General features: G+C 43.5%; 2 protein-coding genes across 3 annotated transcripts in view; one reads left to right on the forward strand and one right to left on the reverse strand.

The window, feature by feature from the left end:
• Positions 1–1,590: 1,590 nt before the first annotated feature.
• Positions 1,591–4,487, forward strand: LOC117769290 (SH2 domain-containing protein 1A-like). 2 transcript variants are annotated; one of them, XM_034598120.1, is made up of 4 exons: positions 1,591–1,878; positions 1,919–2,105; positions 2,420–2,483; positions 4,049–4,487. In XM_034598120.1, exons 2-4 carry the CDS (start codon positions 1,969–1,971, stop codon positions 4,334–4,336), a joined length of 489 nt encoding a protein of 162 aa, XP_034454011.1. In that variant the 5' UTR covers positions 1,591–1,878; positions 1,919–1,968; the 3' UTR covers positions 4,337–4,487. The 2 variants fall into 2 exon arrangements, with proteins under 2 accessions (XP_034454011.1, XP_034454010.1); XM_034598119.1 differs by having other exon boundaries at positions 1,599–2,105.
• A 1,292-nt stretch (positions 4,488–5,779) lies between these two features.
• tenm1 (teneurin transmembrane protein 1) overlaps positions 5,780–23,223 on the reverse strand; it is a 179,577-nt gene continuing 162,133 nt past the window's right edge. Inside the window, exons 27-38 of the mRNA XM_034598108.1 lie at positions 21,779–21,975; positions 20,001–20,314; positions 19,074–19,246; positions 17,362–17,606; positions 16,339–16,632; positions 14,611–14,855; positions 13,748–13,890; positions 11,773–11,984; positions 10,989–11,290; positions 9,817–10,523; positions 8,398–8,540; positions 5,780–7,347 (exon numbers count right to left, since the gene is read on the reverse strand). Coding sequence (XP_034453999.1) covers positions 6,592–7,347; positions 8,398–8,540; positions 9,817–10,523; positions 10,989–11,290; positions 11,773–11,984; positions 13,748–13,890; positions 14,611–14,855; positions 16,339–16,632; positions 17,362–17,606; positions 19,074–19,246; positions 20,001–20,314; positions 21,779–21,975 — 3,731 coding nt within the window. The 3' untranslated portion in view covers positions 5,780–6,591. The remainder of the gene's footprint in view (positions 7,348–8,397; positions 8,541–9,816; positions 10,524–10,988; positions 11,291–11,772; positions 11,985–13,747; positions 13,891–14,610; positions 14,856–16,338; positions 16,633–17,361; positions 17,607–19,073; positions 19,247–20,000; positions 20,315–21,778; positions 21,976–23,223) is intronic.

A 23,223-nucleotide genomic window follows, 5' to 3' on the forward strand; every position in this document is an offset into this window, starting at 1 on the left:
GTGTGGTCATGGCCATAGTCTAAATCAGGAGGATCGATATCCACAGGTCAGCTTAAAATAGCAGGTGCTGTGCCGCCATCTTGGTAAAAACCTCCATGCTATGGTGCTGCAGCAAACCTTCAATGTTTTAATCAGCAGATCCTTAATGAGACACAACAGCAGCGACAGGACAGATTGCAGGATGAGGTGGATGCTGCTCCACATGTTCATGTGCGCGGCCTCGTCAGCTGACGCTCACAGAGCAGGTGTAGGTGTCCTTGACACATGTTTCATAGACGACAGAGCAGTAGTGTGACTGAAGACGTGTGTGTGTGTTGTGTGAACGAGTGTGTTACAGTGTGGACGTGTGTTATAGCGTGGACGAGTGTGTTACAGTAATTGGACGTGTGAGGAGAAGATGTGAGCCGAGAGAGCGAAGGAAACGTTAACTTAAAATGTCTTTCTCTGACATAATATGAAACCATGTGAAAATGACACGTTATTGATATAATTAAACTAAATACTCTAAATATATTGTATTTTATATAATATATCATGTTTTAGCTATGTTAAATTTCAAGTTTTGTGGAGGAAAATAATCAAGTACATATACTCAAGTATTTCACTTAAATACAATCCTGGGGTATTTGTACCCACTACATTTCACTATATGTGGTAAATGCTTTACTAGTATTTATACTTTTTATTCAACAAAAAATATCTGTCATCTACAGTGACTCATCGATTATTTCATTATTATATATAGAAAAGTTTGGAATCTAAAGTTTATTCAACTTTGGAACAAAAATAGTTGTTGAGCGTGGGAACAGTGATTGGTTGATGTGTCCGATGAAGCTCCAGCAGTGAAACGTCACGATTAAATATGTCACTTAAATATGCAAGTAAGACGATGTGCAGCATTGTTTTCAATAACACTTAGAAAATACGTTCTAATTAATGTGAAAATATATGTGATTTCACCTCAGATGGTTTAATTTAAACAAATACTCTGGATCCAAAGAGGAAAAACTGTCCAGTATTTCAGGAAATATTTCAACTTTTTTCTAGTGTTTATATATATTTTTTAAACTTATATTTATGCTTAAGCACTAACATAATACAGCAAATTCCTTGTATGTGTAAACCTACTTGGCAATAAAACCTAACTATGAGCTAGTTTCACCTCAATCAATTACAACATTAAACTTCTGCTTTCACACCAACATTAATACAGTAATATCAAATGTATAATAATAAAATATCAGTCATAGTCAAATTTTCCTATTATTATCTGTGTTCTGATAATTCTTTCGTCATGTTTACTTAGAATTTTGAATGTGGGACTAACTTCCTCCACTGAGTGTTGCTCGTCACTGAGTTTTTTTTCACCGATTTTTGTGTAAACAGACAAAGGAAGTAAACTTCTCTTTGTGAGATAAAAAAAGGAAAAGGTCTCGAGATAATTGACCTGAAAACATTCTAAGTCACTGCATAAGCATAAAGTACATTTTCCTGTGTGAGAAGGTCTGTCAAGTTTTTTTTAGCCCTCTCTTGTGCTTTCTAATGTTGTGGACATATTCAGATAGAATCTTTGAAGTTATTTCCTGTTGAAAAAAAAAATACAATCATTTCCTGAGAGAATCACAAACCCACATGCGACAAGTGCAGAGAAAGAGGAAGACGGAGCGAGCACAGAGTCGTAAAGGTTAGAGGTTAGACAGAGCTGGAGTCGGGTCACGTTGAAGGAGCGGAAAATCAGAGCTCAGGCTACCAGAGACGTGTGAAAGATCGAGAAGCGAATATCCAATGAGAGGGCTCGTACCTAAGCTCCCAGTCTGTGGCACAGTGACAACAAACAGGCTTGACCTGCAGTGAAGGAGGTTAAGACGAGAGAGAGAGAGAGAGAGAGAGAGAGAGAGAGAGAGAGAGAGAGAGAGAGGAAGAGTTGGCACTTGGGAGCAGAAAAAGCAGATCTGGAGTGGAGGTGTGATGGAGAACCTGCCCGTCTACCACGGACCCATCGGCAAGGAGGAGGGCGAGAGGCGCCTGGCCCAGGACGGCCGGAACGGGTGCTACCTGGTGCGCAACAGTGACTCTGTGGCGGACGTCTTCTGCTTGTGTGTGCTGTGAGTACAAAACCCAATATTTCTGCTTTGTCCTGCTTCTTTTAAGCAATTACTGGAACCTCAATAGTCACACCAACTCATTTTCTACTGTCATAGAGATTATTGATCTTCTCGCATTTAAAAGAAAATAAAAGCACAGAGGGAAAAACAAACCAAGTGAGTGTTAACTGAAACTAAAGGAAAGTGTGCCGGGCCTATTTTTGAGTCCCACAGGCGGAATACTGGTGACAGTAGGGGTTTACTCTTAAAAACTAAAAACTAAACTTAAAAATGAACTCAGGGTCAAAGGTGTGTGTGTGTCTGTGTGTGTGCAGGTGCCGGGGATACGTCTACACATACAGACTCCATAAGGACGACGCAGGCTCCTGGGCTGCAGAAGTGAGACACTCTTATCTTGTTTCTTGCCTTTAAAGCAGCTGTGACTCCTCTCACACCTGCAACCTTTCAGAAGCAGCAGAACAGCTGCACATCCGCCTCACTCTGCTCGCTCTTTATTAGTTCCAGAGGTTGTTCTGGTGCCAGCTTAATTCAGCAAGCTGTGAATTTGAAGCAAACATGTTCTTTCCCTTGAGTGACAGTACTGAGAAATGGCTGAATTTCCTTCCCCCCCCCCCCCCTTCTTCAGCAATAACCTCCTCCCCCATGCTGCAGAACCCCAACTCAAATTTAAGACACCACAGCATCAGCATATACTCCCAGAGATGGGAGAACGTAGAAGTGCATTTGACAGCATTTCTGATGGGATGTGTAATTGAGCGCTGAGGGCTGGCAAACACCCAGAGACGTGAACGTATGGAGACATCTGAAGGCGGCGTCTCTCTTTCTGACAACTAAGATACATGCTGTTGTAACTACATTTTACCTCGCGCTCATTCTTACTGACAACATCGAGCCAGCAGATAGAGGGGAGGAAGACTTACACGGATTTCACTACAAGCTCAATAACGCTTTACATTATTCATGTGCAATATCAGTCACTTTAATGAAATATTCCCGGGAACAGAGGTAACACTTGTGGCCGGAGACGGAAACATCCAAAGTGCTTGTGTGGGAAGTGATCTCGGCTGATTAAATCATCCTTTAAACGCATTCAAACACGATTCTCACAATTTCTTATACAACGTGATTGATGGGACACAATGAAAACACAAAAGGTCCTTACTCGACAAAATTATACAACTTCAGAGAGGTTTCAAACTTTACAGTTTAGAAATATTAAATAAGTTGATGGGTGCTGTCAATTAGAAATAATAATAAAACTCCCACAGAGAGGAAGGAAACTGTTACATAAGGAACCACATACCTCTTTGCTGCAGCCTAAGATGAATTCTAAAGAATGTTTTTGTTTTTGCTTAAAGCCGCAGATCATTTCTAAAAATGATCTTTGTGATATTCAAGTTTGAGTCAGTCACGAGTAAAGCTGGCGAGATGATGGAGTATGAGCGTCTTAGGTGTCACACAGAAATCCTAAAATAAAGGCTTTTTGTTGACTAACAATAAATATATACATATTTAAAAAAACACAAGCCCAGGGGAGTGAATGCTTTCAGAGGCAACTGCATCCTGAATATTTCCAAATTTAGCTTCTAAACCCCTCGAGTATATTCTCCATCTGGGTCTACAGTCGTTTCTACAGCAATTATACATGCGGCTTTCTTTTGCATCATATTATTTATTGATATGTGTCCTGTTAAGGTCTTGAATACAAGCTCAGTGTGAACGACTAAATAATAGCAATGATTCTCAGCCCATCCCCCTGCACAGTGTTTCTGTCTCTGCACATTTCATGTCTCCTATAAGTTGAATAGAGCTCATTTCATGTCCCGTCCACTTCATTTACCCCTGTGGGGTTTGATGTTGAGGTGGAGACGCTGAATTCTCTTCAGCCTTTTTTCCCCTTTCTTTTCTTTTTAAAAAAAAAAATTCTTCTTCTTGTGTTTCAGACCACTCCTGGTGTGCAGAAACGATATTTCCGGCAAATCAGGAACTTGATAGCAGCTTTCCAGGAGCCTGAGCAAGGAATCGCCATGCCCCTGCTCTACCCCGTCACTGCTCAGAGACGGGCTGAGACGCCTGGTAATGGCCTGTCGCCGACAAGCAGCGGCCAAAATGTTTGCCTCCAGCAGCAGCAGCAGCAGCAGCAGCAGCCGCCACCAAAGCAACATGCTGCTAAGGGACAGAAAAAAAGGAACCACAAGACCGAAGTGCAGCAAAGCTGTTCTAAACCATGACTTCATTGTAAACACAATACTGTCCTGGCATGAAGCCCACTGTTACATTCTATTCACTGTCTCTTAAAGTAAAGGTCATTTTTTCTAATTAAGCTGCTTAATTTTAATCATTTAGTCGCCTGCAGTGACTCAGATCTCAGTATCCCTCATAGCTTTCAGGGATGTGATGTAAAATATTCAGCTGCTCAAACATTAATATCCATTACTGCGCGCGCCAGCTGACAACAAATATTGTGCTCTGTTTTCTTAATGCAATTCAGTTGTGTGAATGGCAAAGAAAATAAATGATATTGGTTGAAATAAACTCTTTTAAATGGGGTCACGCACACGCACACACACACACACACACACACACACACCCACACCCACACGCCCGAGCCTCCGTCTGACATATAATGTGGAACAAAAATTAAATTTGACATATTGAAGTGCTGATTTCCATGAGGAGAGTGCTGACTCCTAGAGGGGGGTGGGGGGGTGGGGGGTCTGTCATTCATTTGATCGACATTACTGGCTCCTCGTGAAAAAAGTGAGTGAGAGAGACCGAGAGAGCAGCAGGAAGAAAAAAAGAGAGAGAGAGCTAGAAAGCATCCATTCAGCCCAGACCATTCTTCAGTGCAGCGGTCTCCTAGCAACCGGACCCTCCATCTTTTCAGCACCGAGATGAGGTTGGACAGTATCTAGTGGAGCATATGGTTTAAGAAGGGAAGGCGCATCGCAGCTGATCGGCAAAGCGCTGCCGAGGAAAACGTATATCACCTGCTCGCAGTCAGAACATATGCAGCGTGCCGCTCTGTCATCCGCAGCCCAGGAGGAGACACACACACAAACAATTAATGGTGGGCAGATGGCGGAGTGACGGTGGGAGGGGGAGGCGAGCGGGGGGATAGGCAGACGGACAGGGAGGAGGATTAGTGGTAGCGAGATTTAAAAAAAAGTAAAAACAAACTTCTTTACTTTCTTCTTTAACTTTTTTTGGTGGGGAGCCTTGGAAGTGGTTCACATGTAGTCTGATTGGCATTTCCTAATGAGAGGAGACAAGCTGCAGAGAACGGCACAGCCAACTCCAGGTCCTGCCCCTTCTGCACTCACCACCCACTCACTGAGCCTCAGCTGTCACATTTCTTTTTCCCTTCCTCTGTGCTTCTTTTTCCTCCCTCCTCCTCTTCTTCTTCTTCTTCTTCTTCTTCTCTGACAGACGCAGCTTTCACATGCATATCTCATTTTGAGCCATAATGATGGGGGATAATGACGGCACAGATTTGAAAAGTTACAAACTCCTAGAAACAAGAACAAAGAGTGCACAACAAATGTGTGGAGGGAAGGCGCAGAGACAGAAAGAGAAGACGTGTGTGAAAAAGAGAAAGAGAGAGGGAGCGAGAGCAGTCAGAGGAGAGAAATAATAAGCAACCAAAGGCTATGAAATCCAAGGGAACGATCTGGTAATTCACACATAATAACTTTAATCAGCATTGTAACCCAATAAAGTCAGATTTTTCAGCGAGAATATTTACTATAGCCATTTATAATTCTTTGCAAAAAAATGTAACTGTTTTCCTATTGATTAACAATACTGACACTTACTTATGAACAACAGAATTTCCAGTTGAGCACTTTTTTTCAGTGTGAAAGCACTGGCTATGTACATTCTTGATTTTAGTATACACACTCATACAAACTACTGTTGGATCACACCAGAGGTGGAAACCCCGTCAGGTTTCATTCTCTAAAGGGGAGTGTCAGAGTCGACAAGGCCTCTCTTACACAATATGTAAACGACAGTATTTCCGAGGTAAACCATGGAGGAACTCAAATGGCAACCGGAGAGCTCTTGGTTCGAGTCATGAAGAGGATTATTCACTGGCAATCCTACAAAGTCTTCATCTCTACAGTTCAGTGAGTTTGAACAGTTCGGACGCGATGAACAGTGTTGAAACAGCGAATGACAGTCAAGTCCGTCAGCGAGTCGGTCAGTCCCAGGCCAGTTGGGATACAAAAAGCAAAGCCACAGCCAAACCACACTGCTTGTGCCACTGTTAGAAATCGGAGAAACTGGACAATAATAATAAAATACCATCATTTTGTCACAATTAAAGGCATTTGGAAATCACTTTTTCCCTAATCTCTCTTCCTCTTCTTCTTTGTCGTCGTCTTCTCTCTTTTTTTTTGATACAGAATAGAAACAGTAGAACAAATCAGAGTAGAGTAGAAACGGGCAGTCTTTGGTGGGGCGGGGGGCTGCTCCTGTGTCTCTGTTACCTGCCCCCCACCTCGCTTAGTGTCATAAAGTGGATGTTGGAGGGGCAGTCGGACAGCTCCGGCTGTTGCTCTATAGGCAGGGAGTAGTAGCCGTCGTAGCCCTGAACGCGTCCGCTGGACAGCAGCTGCTGCTTCTCCGCCTCGCTCCACGCCCGGCTCCCCGCGTCCCCTAAATCCACCCGCTTCCTCTCCTTCTCCCAGGCCCCCTCCACGGCCCTCTTCCTCGCCTCCTCCCTCACCCGCGCCCTCTCCTCCTCCTCGCTCCCACCGTAGCGCACACACAGGCACAGCGCCCCCTGCTGGAGAGTGATATCGGCGAAGCGTCGAGTCCTGCCATTCACCGTGGCGCTCATTTGAGACACGCTCACGTTCACGCCGTTGTCTAGGACGCGACCCCCGACGCCCAAGCCCGGGGCGAGGTCTTCTTCGATCGGCCGTGTCTGGAGGAAGTGGTGGGTGTCGCAGCCGTGCACAGTGAAGCTCAGACCGCTCAGGTGCACGGCACCGTTTAAAATGGCTGCCACTCGGCGGCTGTCCTCACTGGCTACGCCGATGACCTCAGCGCTGACCCGGCCATGGGAGACGGCAAATCGGATGCTGGGGCCGAGAAGCGAGGGTCTGGAACCGAAGGGAGGAGGACGTGTCGGTCTGTGGCAGGTGGAGCCCACAGGCTCAGAGACCAGAGGTAACCTGTCCAGAGAAATGAAGCTCCGCAGCTGCCTCCGCATCTCACACTGGATCCCCAACACCACCTGACAACGACAAATACACACATACAGACATGTTACAGGTTTTATATGGACACAGAAAAGTAAAGTAACAGTCCCAAGTATGATAGATAAAGTTTTTACCATTAGATCAACTAGATTGAGTTTACATACATTTACCATTTTGTGATATTTTTTAGCCTCCACCAGAAACATTTCTATCCAACAGTTTTAAGTTTAAAGTAATAGTTTGAAATAATTTGAAATAATATAAAATGGATAAAAGCAGCCAATCTTCACAATTAAGAAGCTGGATGCAAACACTTAATCTTAATTAATAATCAGAAATGTAATTTCTTTACCTATTTAGTTATTTGTTAAATGACGAATCAATTTACAGCTAAAAGTGATATAAAAAAACAGTCTCATATTGAATGTATTGATTTCCGTCACACATAAGAATGAACCAAAGACACATTTACATCAGCGTCTCAAAGCTCAAGAGAAAGACGGCTGTCCCACATGAATACTTCAAAATTAGAGAAATGAGTTTAAGTATTCTTGAAAGAAACAGTTAGATGAATACATTCTGTAAAATATATAATTGAGTGAATTTGTGAGATAACTTAAAAAACATGAAATCTCCACTCATTCCTGAGAAATAGTATTTTGTCACTTATATTAATATTACTTTTTTATTTTAATTATTAAATTTTTTCTCTCAAAATGTTTTCTCTTTTTAAGTTTGTATTGATTATTTATTTTATGATACTTGGATTCCAGATCACATTTTATTTCATAAAGTCACACCTACACCTACTCAGTCACACCTACACCTACACAAATGTGTATATGAATAATAATTGTATATATTTATAGTATACGTGTAAACCCACATTTTTAAATTTAGTCATCAAAATTTTAATGTATTTAATTTTTCAACTGAAAGAGAAAAGAGAAGAATACAGGCACTAAAAGATGGTTCTAACATATATGTGTGGCTTAAACCAAGGGAAAACTAACCAATCTAAAGGACACAACTTGAAACGTGTCTTTCTTGTTGCTGCAGTTGATTTAGTGATAAATAAAAGTCACCTTGCTGGTGTCCCAGTCCTGGGTCTTAGTCTGGGTCTTCATCAGTTCATACGTTTGTTCCATCCTGCCCACCTCAGGCTTTGGGAACCCTGGGACAACGTTATGAAGCTGGAAACCAAAGAGCTGCAGCCAGCTTCCAATGTCTGGACGCACACACACACACATACAGAGAGAAAATTGTACGGAGGGGAAATGTTAGAATATTGTGTCCATACTGTGAAGCAAACAGAAAATCACAAGGCCAGAGAAACAACACCTTGTACAGGAAATCAAACAATATTTGAGAAAAATATGCAGCAGAGACAGGTCGGCTGGCGTTTCCCTCACAAACAGGTTCCTCCTGTAATAAACAATCATGGTGCAGGGAAATGTGACGGGCCAAATGAATGTTCCATTAACCAGAAGGACACAAGCCCCCGCCAACATCCTATATTCATCCTCCGACTCCTCTTTCCCTCGCTTTGCCTGAGTTTCTATTTTGTCTCTCGGGGAAATGGAATGTTCTTGACAGACAGAGGGAACAAAACATAACAAGCCTGTGTTAGAAAACAAGATGATCACAGACATGGCTGTCCTTTGTGTTGCCGGTGCTTTCTGTGTGTCACATCTTTTCTCTCTGCTACATAGCTTACCTGTGGTTAGCTGTGGGCCGTGTTCACTCACTCTTTATGGCAGATGTTCCTTGTGGGGGTGTGTTTGTGTGGGAGTAGGTGCAGCTGAGTGAAATACCTGCCTGTATCTGACTGAGAGCTGTAGTGCAGCAACTACTGTGTGTCAGTTTGAGACCCTGGTGTTGCTTCCAAAATGCTTCCAGAGATCCAATCACTCAGACCACATTGTGGGACACATGTGGCCACACTCTTCACTGAGTGAACGCAAATGCGTCAGGGCCGCCCGCTCAGCTGACGTCATCTGACCCACAACAGTTTCACAGTTTTCAACAGTTTTTACGATGAATCATATCTTATCGCTTCAGTGCGCATATGTTGATTTATTTGTAGCCCCCACTGCAATGTCAACACTGACCAAAACACAGTGACTGACTTTCCTTAAATTGGCTTTCTTCATAGCAGAGCTGCACGAGATCCATTCAGCCCTTCCTGACCCCTCTCTCTCTCTCCTTCTTGTTCGCTTGTGCCCACACACAGGGTCATTCTACACCTTTGTAAACTCAGACTTGGTAAAAACAACATCACTTGGTCTTTGCAAACACAAAAGACTGTGATTATTTGTAAGAGCAGGGGAAGTGCGATCTGATCATAAGTGGTCAAAGGATTTTCAATACCAGGTGTGAACAGACATATTTGATGGTGGTACAGTGACCAATTATGATTGGATATCTCAGGACAGATGTTAATACCAGGACTCGGTGTTGGGATGGACAGTGAATGAGTGTCTGCGTGTGTGTGTGAAGCTCACCTGTAGTAAACTTTGTCACCTCCTCCACCCTCCCGACTGGACAGTTATTTTTGAAGGCGTACAAGTTAAACGGCTTCGGCTCCCTGCTCAGCTCGGCCCACAGTTCATGATTCGGTGAAGTCCATCGACCAGCCAGCGTGTCGTAATCCCGCCTGCCCAAATGAACCAGTCGTGTGAGAGGATCGTACAAGCCTCCGTGGAAACCTATGACAAGCTGGAAGTCAGGGTTGGTGTCCTGATAGACCTCTCCATAGGGAGTGTAGAGGATCTCTTTGACCAGTCGCCCCTTGCTCGAGAAGACTGCCCTCGGACTCCCCACGCTGTCGCAGGCGACGTAGTACTCCTCGCCGCTGCTCAGCTCCATGGCAATAAGATGGCCCTGGAGGTCGTAGTACAGCGACGTGATCAGATTGCTGCTGTGGTTATACAAGTGGCTGACCCTGGTGGGGTGTGACAGGTCAGCATAAAAGAACTGCAGCTGCTCGCCCTTGCTGCTCTTGGTGGCCACACGCCGACCCAGCCCGTCATAGCGGTACCACACGGTGTGCTCAGTCATTCGGTTGAAGACGTGGGTCAGCAGGCCGTTGGAGTTGTAGTCGAAGAGGTCATTCGCTCGCTGGCGGAGGAAGCCATCGTCGTCTACGCTGTACTGCAACTCGCCGAGGTGTGTGATGCGGTCTCTCTGGTCGTAGCGCAGTGGGGTCAGTCTGGAATTAGACCAAACACATATGAAATGCAATTGTCTAACATTAATATATAAACACACTAACAGGCTTCCAATAATAATGCTAATGGTTACCATTTTAAGAGTTTAACCATTCACGGATTAAGTTTTGTATGATAGCACGATACTATTTGCTTCTTAGCAATGAACACAAAGTACTATTATGTCTCATTGGAGTTGATATAGGTATTTCATCTGATGATGGCGCTGGATTAACAATTCACGAATAAATACTACAAAAGTCAACCCTGAGAAATTTTGGACCTGCTGTTTTTTTTACACACTCGGAAATCACTGAAGTTATTAGGGCTCTTTGGCTTAGGACCATGAATGTCTGTAAAAAGTTAACAGCAATTTATTCAACAGCTAATGAGCTACTGGACCAAAGAGATGGCTCGACTGACCGACTGACTTCTAAAAATAGGATAATAATATGATAATGACTTACCTAGCACTGGTCCCATGGCTGAGCAGGTTGATGTTCCCGTTGAGGTCGTAGCTGTAGCGCCACTGAGGCCGCTCGTTGACTGAAGCGCTCTGCAGCTGGCTGTCTGCGTCGTACTCGTACGTGTAGCGGGTGACGTTGCTGTCCACGCCCACCCTAATGTCACAGGTGGTGGTGCGCCCCGCGGCGTCGTACTGGATGGTCATCCAGTAGGCGATGGATTTAAGTATCTCATACTGGACCTCTACCACTTGGCCGTAGGAGTTAAATACCTTGGTGTGCTTCATCAGATGAGTGGTGATCACCTTTATGACCAAAGACGACACGGGTTAGACCCAAACATACACCTAAAATCAGACTGAGGTGCTCCATGCAGCATTATATCTGGATGTTTTTAGAAAAGTATTGCAGTATTTTGAGGTATTTTATGCAGTGTTTTGTGGCCATGGGGTGCACCAAACGCAACGATGGCACTTAATAAAGTTGGTGAATGTGTTAGCTAGCAGTTAACTATCAAACAGACTCATTCAGTATCATTCATATTTTATTATATTATAACATCTGAGGGAAACGTTTGACTCTTCTGCTAAATGATAATGTTTGTTACAGAACAAATAGAGTACAGTGTGTTCATCAGACCGCAGTAGATTGAGTGCTTGTTGTGGTCGGAAACAAGATTGCTGAAATCAGTGAGAACAACATGAAAGACACAAAGATTAAATACCAGACGGCTGGAAGCATAACAATTCAGGCGGTTCAACATTTTAAGAATGAGTACTTGGCCTACCTGGTTGAGGTCATAGAAAATGACGCTAAACTTTCCAAACTGCTCGACCCGTCCTGATACGTCGACGTAGCGGTACAGATCTATCGGCAGCGGGGTCTCGTTGATGACTGCCTGCATGCTTGTCACTCTGAAGTTGTTGTAGCTGTAGTCAAACCTGGCGTTCACCAAACCCTCCTCGCTGAAGCGGAAGATCTGCCGACTCGTCAAGGGACCTACGCAGAGCAATCAGAGACCGAGAAATCCAGCGATATTTGAGATTGGATTACACACATTAGCTTGTGGACTGCACATGTAATGCACATGCACACACAGCACTCACAGTTGGCACTTGGCGTTACCCATACAAGCCTGCCTAATTAATTCAAATCAAGGACTAATTCAACATCATTAACACAGACACACGCAGGGCGATCCATTCAATCTTAACGATCCCCACACCTCTATGGCATTTCCAATGGTGACCTTTAATATGGAGAGATAATGAAATCTAAAGACAATAGCCATGATGGGCCAATGTGCTTCTTAATGTCAGAACATCAACATTAACAACACCATTCATCACCTCTGCTGCTCGCTACTACAGCTCATGGTCCATTTGGAAAAAGGCCTGCTAATGAAACACCATTACGGTGCTATTTGGGATGACTCTGACTGCAGTTAAAATGACTAAGTGTTGAGCTTTGGAAATTGTAGATAGCTGGATCAGCGTTACATTTTCTATTTTTATTTTCCGTGGAATGTTGATTCTAAAACCTGCGCTAATGGTAAAATGGCAAAAGCAATGAGAGTGAGGTGGAGACTGTCCTGCAGCCCTGGGGAACTCGCAGTCTGGTTGTCTCGCTTCTCTGCCTGTCACCTGCCCAAGCTGTCATATTTCCTTCTCCTTTTCTGGTCCTTATCTCCCTCGCTTACCTCTCTATATCACTGACTCTCTACTGTTCTTGGTCCCTTACTTTTTTCCCTTGCCTCATCTCAAGAGACAATTACCGCTATCTCTTCTCTCTTCAAGGCTCAGGTTGTTCTGATGAAATAAGATCAGTTAAAGGAAGGTGAGAATCTATTCACAGGGAGGGCAATGCGATGCACACACACACACACACACACACACACACACACACACACACACACACACACACACACACACACACACACACACACACACACACACACACACACACACACACACACACACACACACACACACACACACACATCCGTGCCTCACAGATAAGTGCCACCTGATGACGGTGAGCCAATCACAAAGCCACATGAAGTGAACCAGCAGCAGAGAAGTAAGTAGAAGGAATTGGTGAAATGTTTTAATAATGTTGGCTACAGGGGCCAATTGAGGATCATTCTCTTACTGGGTTATAATATAATTTATAAACCACAATCTTTTTGATTTATTTTCTGTATCAAAAGTGAAACAACTGTCATTGGAGTTTATATTTGATTTCCTGTCTGACACAGACATGTAGGAGTGCAAGCAGAGAAATGTTCACATGCAGGCATGCAACACAAATGTAGCATATCCACACTGTGCCAACCATAGAAGCAAAAATGCATATTCAGTTGCCAGTTTACTTTGATCAGGCAGAGAGAATGTAGCTCGGAGGCGCGGGTGGTCTCGTATTCACTGCTGTGGTAGACCACAGTCTCACTTGAACATACACTACCTGATTTACATTTCTAACTGTGGCTGTGTCCGCCTCTGCGTGAGATGAAGTCACACTAAGGCTGACTCAAAGTCAGACTCCAGAGTTTGATACTGCACAAAAAATCCGGCTCAAGATATATGATTGTGCAGTCGTGTCACAGCACAGATGCTTTGAGTTGTGCCCATAAGACGATCTCACGCTCAGATAGATGCTTTTAAATTATCCATTTACAGATGACTCATTGCACATTGTAAATAATTTAAACGTGTGGCTTTTGGTCCCTTGAGTGTTTGTGGCGTGAGTGCATGTGTGTGTACCTGTCTGTCTGTATCGTATGGAGCTAATGAAGCCGTTGTGGGTGAGATGAATGGTCTTGACAGTGCCAGAGGCCTCGTCATAAGTGAAGGTCACCAGGGTGGAGTCATAAACCACCTCAGAGAGCCGCGCTGCTGGTGTATACCTTAAAAAACAAAGTAAAATGAAAACAGAACAGTTTCATGAATAGATTATAAATTAGTCGTGTCAAAAGTTTCTACTAAAAGGGTAAAATGCACAGAATAACACATTTGAACTGCAGTATCAGTAAACATGCTATACCTCATGAATAATACAAAGACACCGTGGGCTGTTAAGAAACAAGTTGCATCACCTTTCAAACATTTCATCAAAATCAGAGCGGCAGCCGTGGCAGTTATGGCCTTTCTTGAAAATGGGCCGTTTATTATAGTGTCCCCGTCAAGCCAATGAGTGTTAAAAAATGTTAAATGCCAGAACGCCGCCAGAATCCGTCCTCCAGCTTTCATCAAAAATCAGATCGGCAGCGTCTGACATAGTGTGATGATAAAAAATTTGACCTTTAATCCGTGTCCCCCATTAGTCCAATCAGTGCAATTTGTAAGGACAGCTGGGTGTGCCTGGCACGTTCTGGTGTCGGCTACACTCGGGCTAACAGGGCTTTTACGGTTTGTGAGATTAGCCTTTCATTTGAGCACCTTCATTAAGCCCATCAGTGTTATGTTTTGATATGCATGACGATTGTGCCAAGATGCGTAATAGCTCCAAGCTTCACCGGAATCAAACCAGTGGCGTCTGCAATGTCACCTCTTTCCACACTGCATTGGCTCCCGACCTTTACTGATAAAACTGACAGCCATTAATTTTTCAGTGATGTGTGTCATACCTGTAGATGACACTACGCCCCGTTCCCAGGTACTGGATTCTCATCAGTCGCCCATCGAGGGTGTAGTCCTGCATGAAGGAGGCCTGGCTGTCGGGAGGCATGTAAATATTCCTGTAGTAACCGACGGACAGGAGGGACTGCAGGGTGTGTTTCACCATGCTGGGCATCGTCACGGCGACCAGACGGTCCGTTTGGTCGTATTCAAAGACGTAGCGCCGCTGGCTATGCAGGAGCAGCATAATGGACTGAAAGAAGACAGACAGATGCACAGTGGAGTTATAACAACTGCAGTTTGAGAAGCTTCTCCTTCCTCTGTCTGGTGTATTTTTGAGAAGCTTCTCCTTCCTCTGTCTGGTGTATTTCTGTATTTCAATGTCGTTCTGTGAAAAGCTTTTCATCACCGAAACAGGTCAGAACAAGCAACCTTGGTTTCAGCTTGAGGTCTTCACAGCTTTTCAGACAAGCTTTGAAAATATGAGTTTGCAGCACTGTGGCTGCTGGAACAGTCTGAAGTGATGTTAAACACTTTTGTGCAAAAATACTGTTCTGTTATAATGAATTCATTTTTTCATAATACATGCAGGTATAATTCATTTCCGGATGGTTCTGTAATATAAGCTCATTTAAAGTTTTGCCTTTTATCACAACCTCGTACTAAGTATATTTCAGGCTTAATATCAGTTCATTAAATATTTCAATTAATTCAAGTACGGAAATTATAATCTCTGGTAGCTTCCGACTTTGTCACACACTTAAATGAGCATACTGCTCTTGGTGGGTTTTAGATCATTAACAAAAAATCACAGGCACTGTAAAAAAGAAAATTCTAAGCATTTTATTGAAAGCAAAATGAGGGCTTGCTGGAATTGCAGAGCCTTGAAACTTGAAGTTCACTCCATCAGAATGAATATATCTTGTCTGCTCTCAGAGCTGTGTTTTCACTGTGCAGTTTATAAGTGCAGGTCGATTTTAGTCTGTACAATAACTGGCCTTCAACAAAGAAACTTTACCGCAGACAAGAACCTCACTCTGCAGACTGATTTGCATTTATTTTAAAGGAACAGAAACCATTTGATGCCCCAAAGGAAAGAAAAAATATAAATAATATGGCTTAAAGTAAAGCGCTGTAAATCATTTTAATGTGCTTTCAAGTTCATACTTTGGCACTTTGAGAGTGTTACTTTTGGTTTCCCGTGACTGCATAACCCATGAAGCAGCAAACAGAGAAAGAGCAGAGGTGTGAGAATTCTTTCTTACAGCGAAGACAAAAGCAAGCGGGTGAAGAGGCCATCACAAAAAAAAACAAATCTCAGAATGACCATTTTCAGACATGAACTCTGGAGAATGTATCCACAATGAGGTCCGGACTGTCTCTAGAGGTTGCCTATCGCATGTGAAAAACACGGCAGGAGATTATCCAGTCCGAAACAACAGAAAAATCCCTGCAGTGTTCAGGCGAGGTAAATTCCGCTGCGGAGATCACATATTTTTGTTTACAGCGCCTCGACAAAGGCATCGGTTCTTATCACCGTCAATGTTTGTGCCTGTAATCAACACGCCCACTCGCTCTCACTGAATCCTGTGGAGAATCTCCTGCTGTATTCTCACACACATCTCACTCAAACATCAACCAGAGTTTGGTGTATGTGTGAAAGCAGTTGAAGAAACAGTTATAACCTGTGTACCACATCACCACCTGAACATGTTTTCTGACTGAACAGCTCTTACTCTGTCTGCGTATGTGTAGCTCCAGATCTTGCCGTTGACCCACGCTCTGGAGACCACCCTCTCATTCTCGTACTCCAGCCGTTCAGACCACTCTCCACGGTGGATGGCTGACAGCAGTCCTCCACCGGAGTAGCTGATGTTCACTTCGGTGTATTTGCTGCTGGGGGACCACACAACGGGCCGGCCCAGCAGATCATACTGGATGTGGAGGGTGAACTTCCTGTGGTCATCGTAGATCTTCCCCACTCTGGTGTTCTGATCAAAGTCTATGGACAGCAGGTTCCTGTTGTGTGCCTGCGAAGAAAAACGGTGAAATGTCAGCCTGTGCGTGGCCACTCTGTAATCACCAACAATTCTAAATAAGGCCACAGAAATGCAAATATAAATGAAGCAGCGTGAAGAGACATGCAAATATTTCATTAGTTTAGATAAATTAATTGTGACATTTAATGCAAACCAGGTCTGCATAATAGCAATAAATTGCAGAGGCCTGGGGATTGCATATAATTAGCAGACATCAGATAAGATGGCCCATTCTTATGAAATATTCCATTTGTGCGGTGCACTCTCTGTGCAGTGAAAAAAGAGGAGAGGTGTTGCAGTCAGTGTGTGATTTGTGGAAAGTACAGCTAACGGCGACATCATTAATCAACCCGGACATCGAACGTGTTGTGTAGGAACAGGCTGTAGTGCTGTTCAAAGTGCTCCATGGTTTGCCTCAAAAAAAGAAAAAAAGAAAGCAGAAGGAAAATCCACTGAATAGATGTGGGCACATTGCAATTTGAAATGACATTTATTTGCAGTGTTTAAAAGTCAGATTCCACCACTCTGGCTTAACCACGCATACTTCTAGGATGTGGTTGCCGTGATGTAATTTGACCTATTCACACATAGTGTTGGTGTTTTCACTGGTTCCACTGTGTATTCTGTTAACGCATTGTGTTCTTCATGTTGTCCTCAGTTTGGAGGTCCTGATTTTCAATATACTGTGTGTAGGCTTCAGAATATGTTGTAGTATTTTACCCTGAGCCTGCGTTCATAGGTGCTGTAGTTGGTCTTGCTCTGCTCCTTCCTCTGCCTCCACTCGATCAGGCTGGGGGCGTGGTCTCCTGGCAGGCTAATGTTACAGCGGCTGGCCGTTGGACTGAGTCCTCCCCCGACGACCCCCGGGAGGAGGGGCTCCGTGCTGAGAGACAGCTCCATTCCACTAGCCAGCGACACCAGGAACGACCCGTCGGCACTGACTCTGTATGAACTCTGAGCGTGGTCTGGGTGTTGTTCACACACACGCACACACACACACAAAACCACACGTGCACACAATAATGCAAGTATGCAACACATGAGAAAAGTGTGAAAAAAACATCAGTCACTGTCTCGCAAAAAACAGCCTTGAGAAAAATCAATGAGATACAGCAGCAAACTACATGAATGCAATGAATACACATCTGGACTTTTGTACAATGTGTCTGTTGTGTTTGGATTAATTGCATAAAGTCTGTGACGCTGGTACCCGTTATTATATCTAAAAAACATTTTTTTAAATAATTTAATCAAAAGTGACGAAGAAACCCAGAGACAGACGGAGAGACAGAGCAATAAAAAGAGGACGAGAGAGAGAGATAAAGAAAGAGAGAAAAGCAGGGGTAAGGGAGGGGTGCGCGGCCCTAACAGGTTTTTACACATTGCAAAGGTTTTTCAGAAACAGTTCTTTCATTTCTATATCACTCTGAATAACATTTTACACATGCCAATAAGTTTCAATCATATTTGAAACAATTAAGAAGGTAAAATAGTCATAAATCTATATTTTAATCATAAAACTTAACACAGCTGATAAACTGGACAGTAACTTATTCTCTGCACAATCATAAAATCTCTTTCTATACATGTGGTTATTGTTGCCTCAGAGGCAAGAAAAGAAACAGTGACGGAAGTACAGAAAGAGGGGGGGTATTCTAAAATAGGGGCTCATTTCAACTCTTCCCTGGCAGCTCTGTCATACTGTAGCACTGTGCACACGCCGGCCTGTGTGCACGTGTATTTATGTGTGTTGGGGCAGCTTTTCTCTCCCTGCAGTCCTGTCATTGTGACAACGGCTAGAAAGCAATTAAAGGGATGACATGAGAAGAAACTGCTCCCACGAGCGGCTTCTCCACTCCACTCTCATTTTCTCTTCCTCTCATCTCTGCCCTCTTTTCCATTTTTGTTTCTCTTCCCGCGGTCGTTAAGACATTTCACAAGGCTCCGTCTGATCCGTCGCTTCTTTCGTAAATAAAAAAACATAAAGAGCACTTTTGTTTCACTGCCCATTATTCTGGTTATGTAAAGAGGTCATATCGGATCCATATGTGAATTATTTATAGAAATCGATAAATCCGTTTGACGAAGGTGTGAGTCTCCTGCATGTAGGCATTTAAGTGCAGCCGATGAAGAAGAATAAGAAAAGCACAGGTCATAGTGTCTGACCTGAGCAGAATAACAGCCGCGTTATTGCAGTTTGTCTGTCATAAATGTTTAAATATCGCTATAACCTTACAATCTGCCGTCTTTATACATCTGTGTGTTTGTTGCCTATGGTTCAGTCCCCCCAGATGAGTTATAAACCGCCTTGCAGCATGTTTGTGGTAAGTAGTTGGGGACATGGTGAGGCAATAATATTTTCCTCCATGTCAACCCGTGAATAACCCTGCCCTATGAGGAGGGGAACAAAAAAAGGCACCATGATGCTGTACCTTGTCTGAAGGTGTAGATGGTGTCACTGGCAGACAGATTTGTGCTGGTGATAAAGTTCTCGCGGTTAGATGCCTCAACCTCCACCCGAGACCAGCGCTCCAGGTTGCCGTGGAAACCGCTCACCTCCCCCGTGGGGAGGGTGATGTTGGTCACACGGCCCTCGCTGTTGTACCTTGGAGAATAAACACGAAGACGATGATATACAAGTGCAGGCACACACAGATAACTGTCACTCATGGACAAATAAACTCAGCCGTACACACACACACACACACACACACACACACACACACACACACACACACACACACACACACACACACACACACACACACACACACACACACACACACACACACACACACACACACACACACACACACACACACACACACACACACACGCTCACTATCGCTCTGTTTTTCCCTTCTCATACACAAACCTCCACAACACAGAGTAAGTGTCAACTATGATTTATAAGTGTAATTATCCAGCTGTGGAATTTGACTCAGAGACTGGGTTGGTAGTGGTGAATAATTCAGACAGATGTGTTTGTGTGTGTGTGTGTGTGTTCTACGCGTGCAATACTAAATGTGATCAAAGTGTTGCAGAAGTGTCTTTCAGCAAATCAGTCAGCAAAAAAACAAAAGGATAAAACAAGTCTCACCGGCCTTCTACTACAGCGGTGATGCACTTAATACCACCAGATGGCACTCACACGTCACACCGCTTACTCAAGTTCTATTTCACATTCATACACATACACATGCACATTCATGTCATCTCCATGTCCAGGTGACCATTCAGAGTGAAGAAAGTGAAGCACGAATTAAAGAAAAAGTGAAAGAGGCAAAGAAATAAAGACAGAAAATAAGAAATATACGAGAGCACAATAAGCTGAGAAGAAAAGAAAACTTTTAATTTACTCATAAACAGTGGTCCAACTGTTCTCATCACTCTTGGTTGCTAGGAGACCCGTGTTGCCATGGTAGGTGATGTGGGCGATGTCATGGCCTTGGGCTGACACCTTCCTCAGTGTTCCACTGTTGCTAAGAGACAGCCAGTACACCTGTCCGCTAGGTAGCGCCAGCCAGAGAGGCACTCCATGAGCGTCCCTCCTCACCTGGAGCTTGTGGCCGTTGCGACACATCAGCCCAGACAGCAGACCGTCTGTGCCGTAAGAGAAGTTGTACAGGTAGTGGCCAGTGATCAGGTGTTTGGTGAACATGTGGGAGCCATTCTGTCGTGGAAAAGGAAGAGAAGGTGATCAGGATTGTGTTGAAGCAGCCATTTATAAATCCATTATTCAGTTTATGTATATGTTTTTGTTCTCAGTAACCACTGGTATATTTTGGCCTTGGTAGAGCTGTGGTCTGTGCACAACCTGAGACACAGAGCTTGACAAATTAGACATTGTTTGAAAGTCTCCTGATTCTACCTGTCCAAAGCATTTTAGGATCTAAATGTCACTGCAGCAGCTGCTGACTCAGACTTGTGGTATTAGCTACAAAGTCTTTTCCAAACATAAGGTACAACGGTAAAATGGCTGGACAATGTCTGAGTGAACCCAAGTGAGAATACAGGAGGAAGATTCACAGCAGGCGAGTGGGCGTGTTTACGATCACGTGACGGATGCAAAACTGGAAGAATACAAATATCTCAGGATGAAAAAAAAGGTGCCATACACGTTGAAGACACCGACGAAGATGTTAACTCGGAAAGACAATTCGATTCTAGAGCTTTTGGTGAATAACACAGACAGTGGAGTTCAAATGCTGTCAACAAAAACATGTGACTCCCGCCGCAGAATTAACATGTAATATCCTGTCTCCTGCGCGCTGTACTCAGGCATCACCACTCGTCTGAATGTGTGTTAACAAAATTTTATCTCATTCTGATTCTTTGGTTGTAAACCTTCAAAGGACATCAGTGTCCTGACTGTAAAAAAGGGTTAAAGAACAGTAACAGTTTTATTTTAAGGGTATCTGCTAACATGGTAAAGAATATCTTAGCTATCCCAGGTAACATGACGTGTAGAGCACATTCCACATTAACCCATTTTACCGCTCACTCTCAATGATGTAAATATTTAGTAACTACAACCACTTGAGAATCAGTTTGTCTGGCTCAACTTATTTTAAATTAGTTAAATGTAAATTTTAGTCACACAGGCTGAGTCTGAACTTATGAATGAATGTAAATTAATGCATAAAGTGACATAACATTGTTCTCACAAAGATCCTTTCCTCATTCTGACCCTAACTGATGTAACAAGTTGATATTTTACATGCAAATACACATTTAAAAGGTCCAGTGTGTAAGATTTAGGTGAAAGGGATCTATTGGCAGAAATTGAATATAAAATAATCCTAGTGATGTTTTCACTAGTGTGTTTCATCTAAATTGAATGAATTGTTGTTTTATTTACCCTAGAATGGACCTTTATATTTAAATACTTTATATTTACATCAGGAGCGGGTCCTCTGTACGGAAGCCACCATGTTTTTTACAGAATTCCAAACTGGACTTGCTAAACACCTTTTGAGTTTAATGACAACTGAAGGCTACCACAGGTTCTCTTTCATGTTTGGAAGGAGGGGGTGAGGTGAGGGGTATTCAGCTGCAATGTGCAACTTCACCACTAGATGTCACTAAATTCTACACACTGAATCTTTAATAGACAGATCTCAGCTGCACAGTGTACCTGACTAAAGAGATAGAGCTCCTGGTCCAGTGGGGAGCTGATCTCCACCAGTCCGGCTGGGCTGGGCTGAGGCTGGTTGGGGCTGACGGCTCTGATCCGGATGTTACCCAGATCAGCAATATAAAGGGTTCCGTTGGGGGCCACGGCCAGAGAGGAGGGGGCTTTGAGACGAGCGTCACGGGCATAGCCTCCATCTCCTGATAAGACATGAGAAGACATTATTTCAATGAGTACAGACCCTTTATCATCAAAATAGCATAAGTGAAGACACCCTGAGTTAAAAAACCCGCTGAGACATACAAATCATTCTTTAGAAGAGGGAAGAAGTCGCAACGAGTGAACACAAGCTTTTACAAAATATGAAGATCCCACGGTGTTGCAGCGTTTATCAGTTTAGCCCAGGACTGACTTGTTGCGATACTGTAGCTTCCCAATGGAGTGGATATATCCACCTTGATAGTGACCTCAGCCTTATCAGACAGCGGTGGTGGGTGACTGAATGCATTCAGATGTCTTTGGTAGCACAGCGGGATAATAGCCGGGTGAAGCCCTTTAGATGCTGTCAGCAGTAGGCCTGGGGCCTCTGATGGGTCTGTGCAGACAGCAGGGTGGCAGTCTATCTCCTGACAGCATGCACATTATGCGTGTGTGTGTGCATGCTCATGTCTGTTTGTATTCGCGGGTGTGTGCTCACATCCGCATATGTACGCATGTTCAAAGACACTGTGTGAGTGTTTATGGTGAAGGGATGGAAACGGAAAGCCTCTGAAGAGAGTAATCATCTGTTAACAGCAAGACATGATTGAAAATATGCAAAGTACAAACCAAGAAAAAGGGATGGTTACAGCCCATTGGCTTGTTGAATATGAGCGACACTTTGCACCATTTTGAATAGAAAAAGAGACTGATTTTTATGAGCAGAATTAAATGATAAAAATCACCTCCTCTGACACTTACAATGAAAGCATGGCCTAACTGTCAAAAGAACATCTGCTTATTTGTTCACTTTATTACACTTCAGGTGCCCTTCCATGATACACCAGCCAGTTAAAACCTTCAGCGGCCAGACGAGAGCTCTTTCTTTCGCCAGCTGTTATTTGAATGGACTTGAATGGTTTCTTTCGAGCTGAAATTTAGCTGGAAGTTTTTGCGAAGAAGGAGCCTCACTATGAATACAAATATATCCCCCCCATACACAAGCACTTTCTGCAAACCCACCACGCATCTATTCACAAGTCAAGCTCACTTACTTTTCCATTGTGACATTCAAGATGGTCATTTCCTGTCATAATTTATGAAAACGTCACTCTCCAAAATCTTTTTTTTATTATTTTTCAAGGAGAAACAGCCCAGTTTAGAGATTAAATCTCCATCTGACTTAAATTATTCAGAAAGTGAAGGAAGGAGGAAACGGTGCAGGAGACAGAGAAGATAGAAAAGATTCT

The sequence above is a fragment of the Hippoglossus hippoglossus genome, chromosome 10 (assembly GCF_009819705.1).
Source record: "Hippoglossus hippoglossus isolate fHipHip1 chromosome 10, fHipHip1.pri, whole genome shotgun sequence".
Classification (NCBI taxonomy): domain Eukaryota; kingdom Metazoa; phylum Chordata; class Actinopteri; order Pleuronectiformes; family Pleuronectidae; genus Hippoglossus; species Hippoglossus hippoglossus.

Coding starts and splice junctions, on each gene's coding strand:
- LOC117769290 (XM_034598120.1), top strand. CDS start 1,969: ATGGAGAACCTGCCCGTCTACCACGGACCCATCGGCAAGGAGGAGGGC. Junction 2,106..2,419: donor GTCTTCTGCTTGTGTGTGCT/GTGAGTACAAAA, acceptor GTGTGTGTGCAG/GTGCCGGGGATACGTCTACA. Junction 2,484..4,048: donor CAGGCTCCTGGGCTGCAGAA/GTGAGACACTCT, acceptor CTTGTGTTTCAG/ACCACTCCTGGTGTGCAGAA.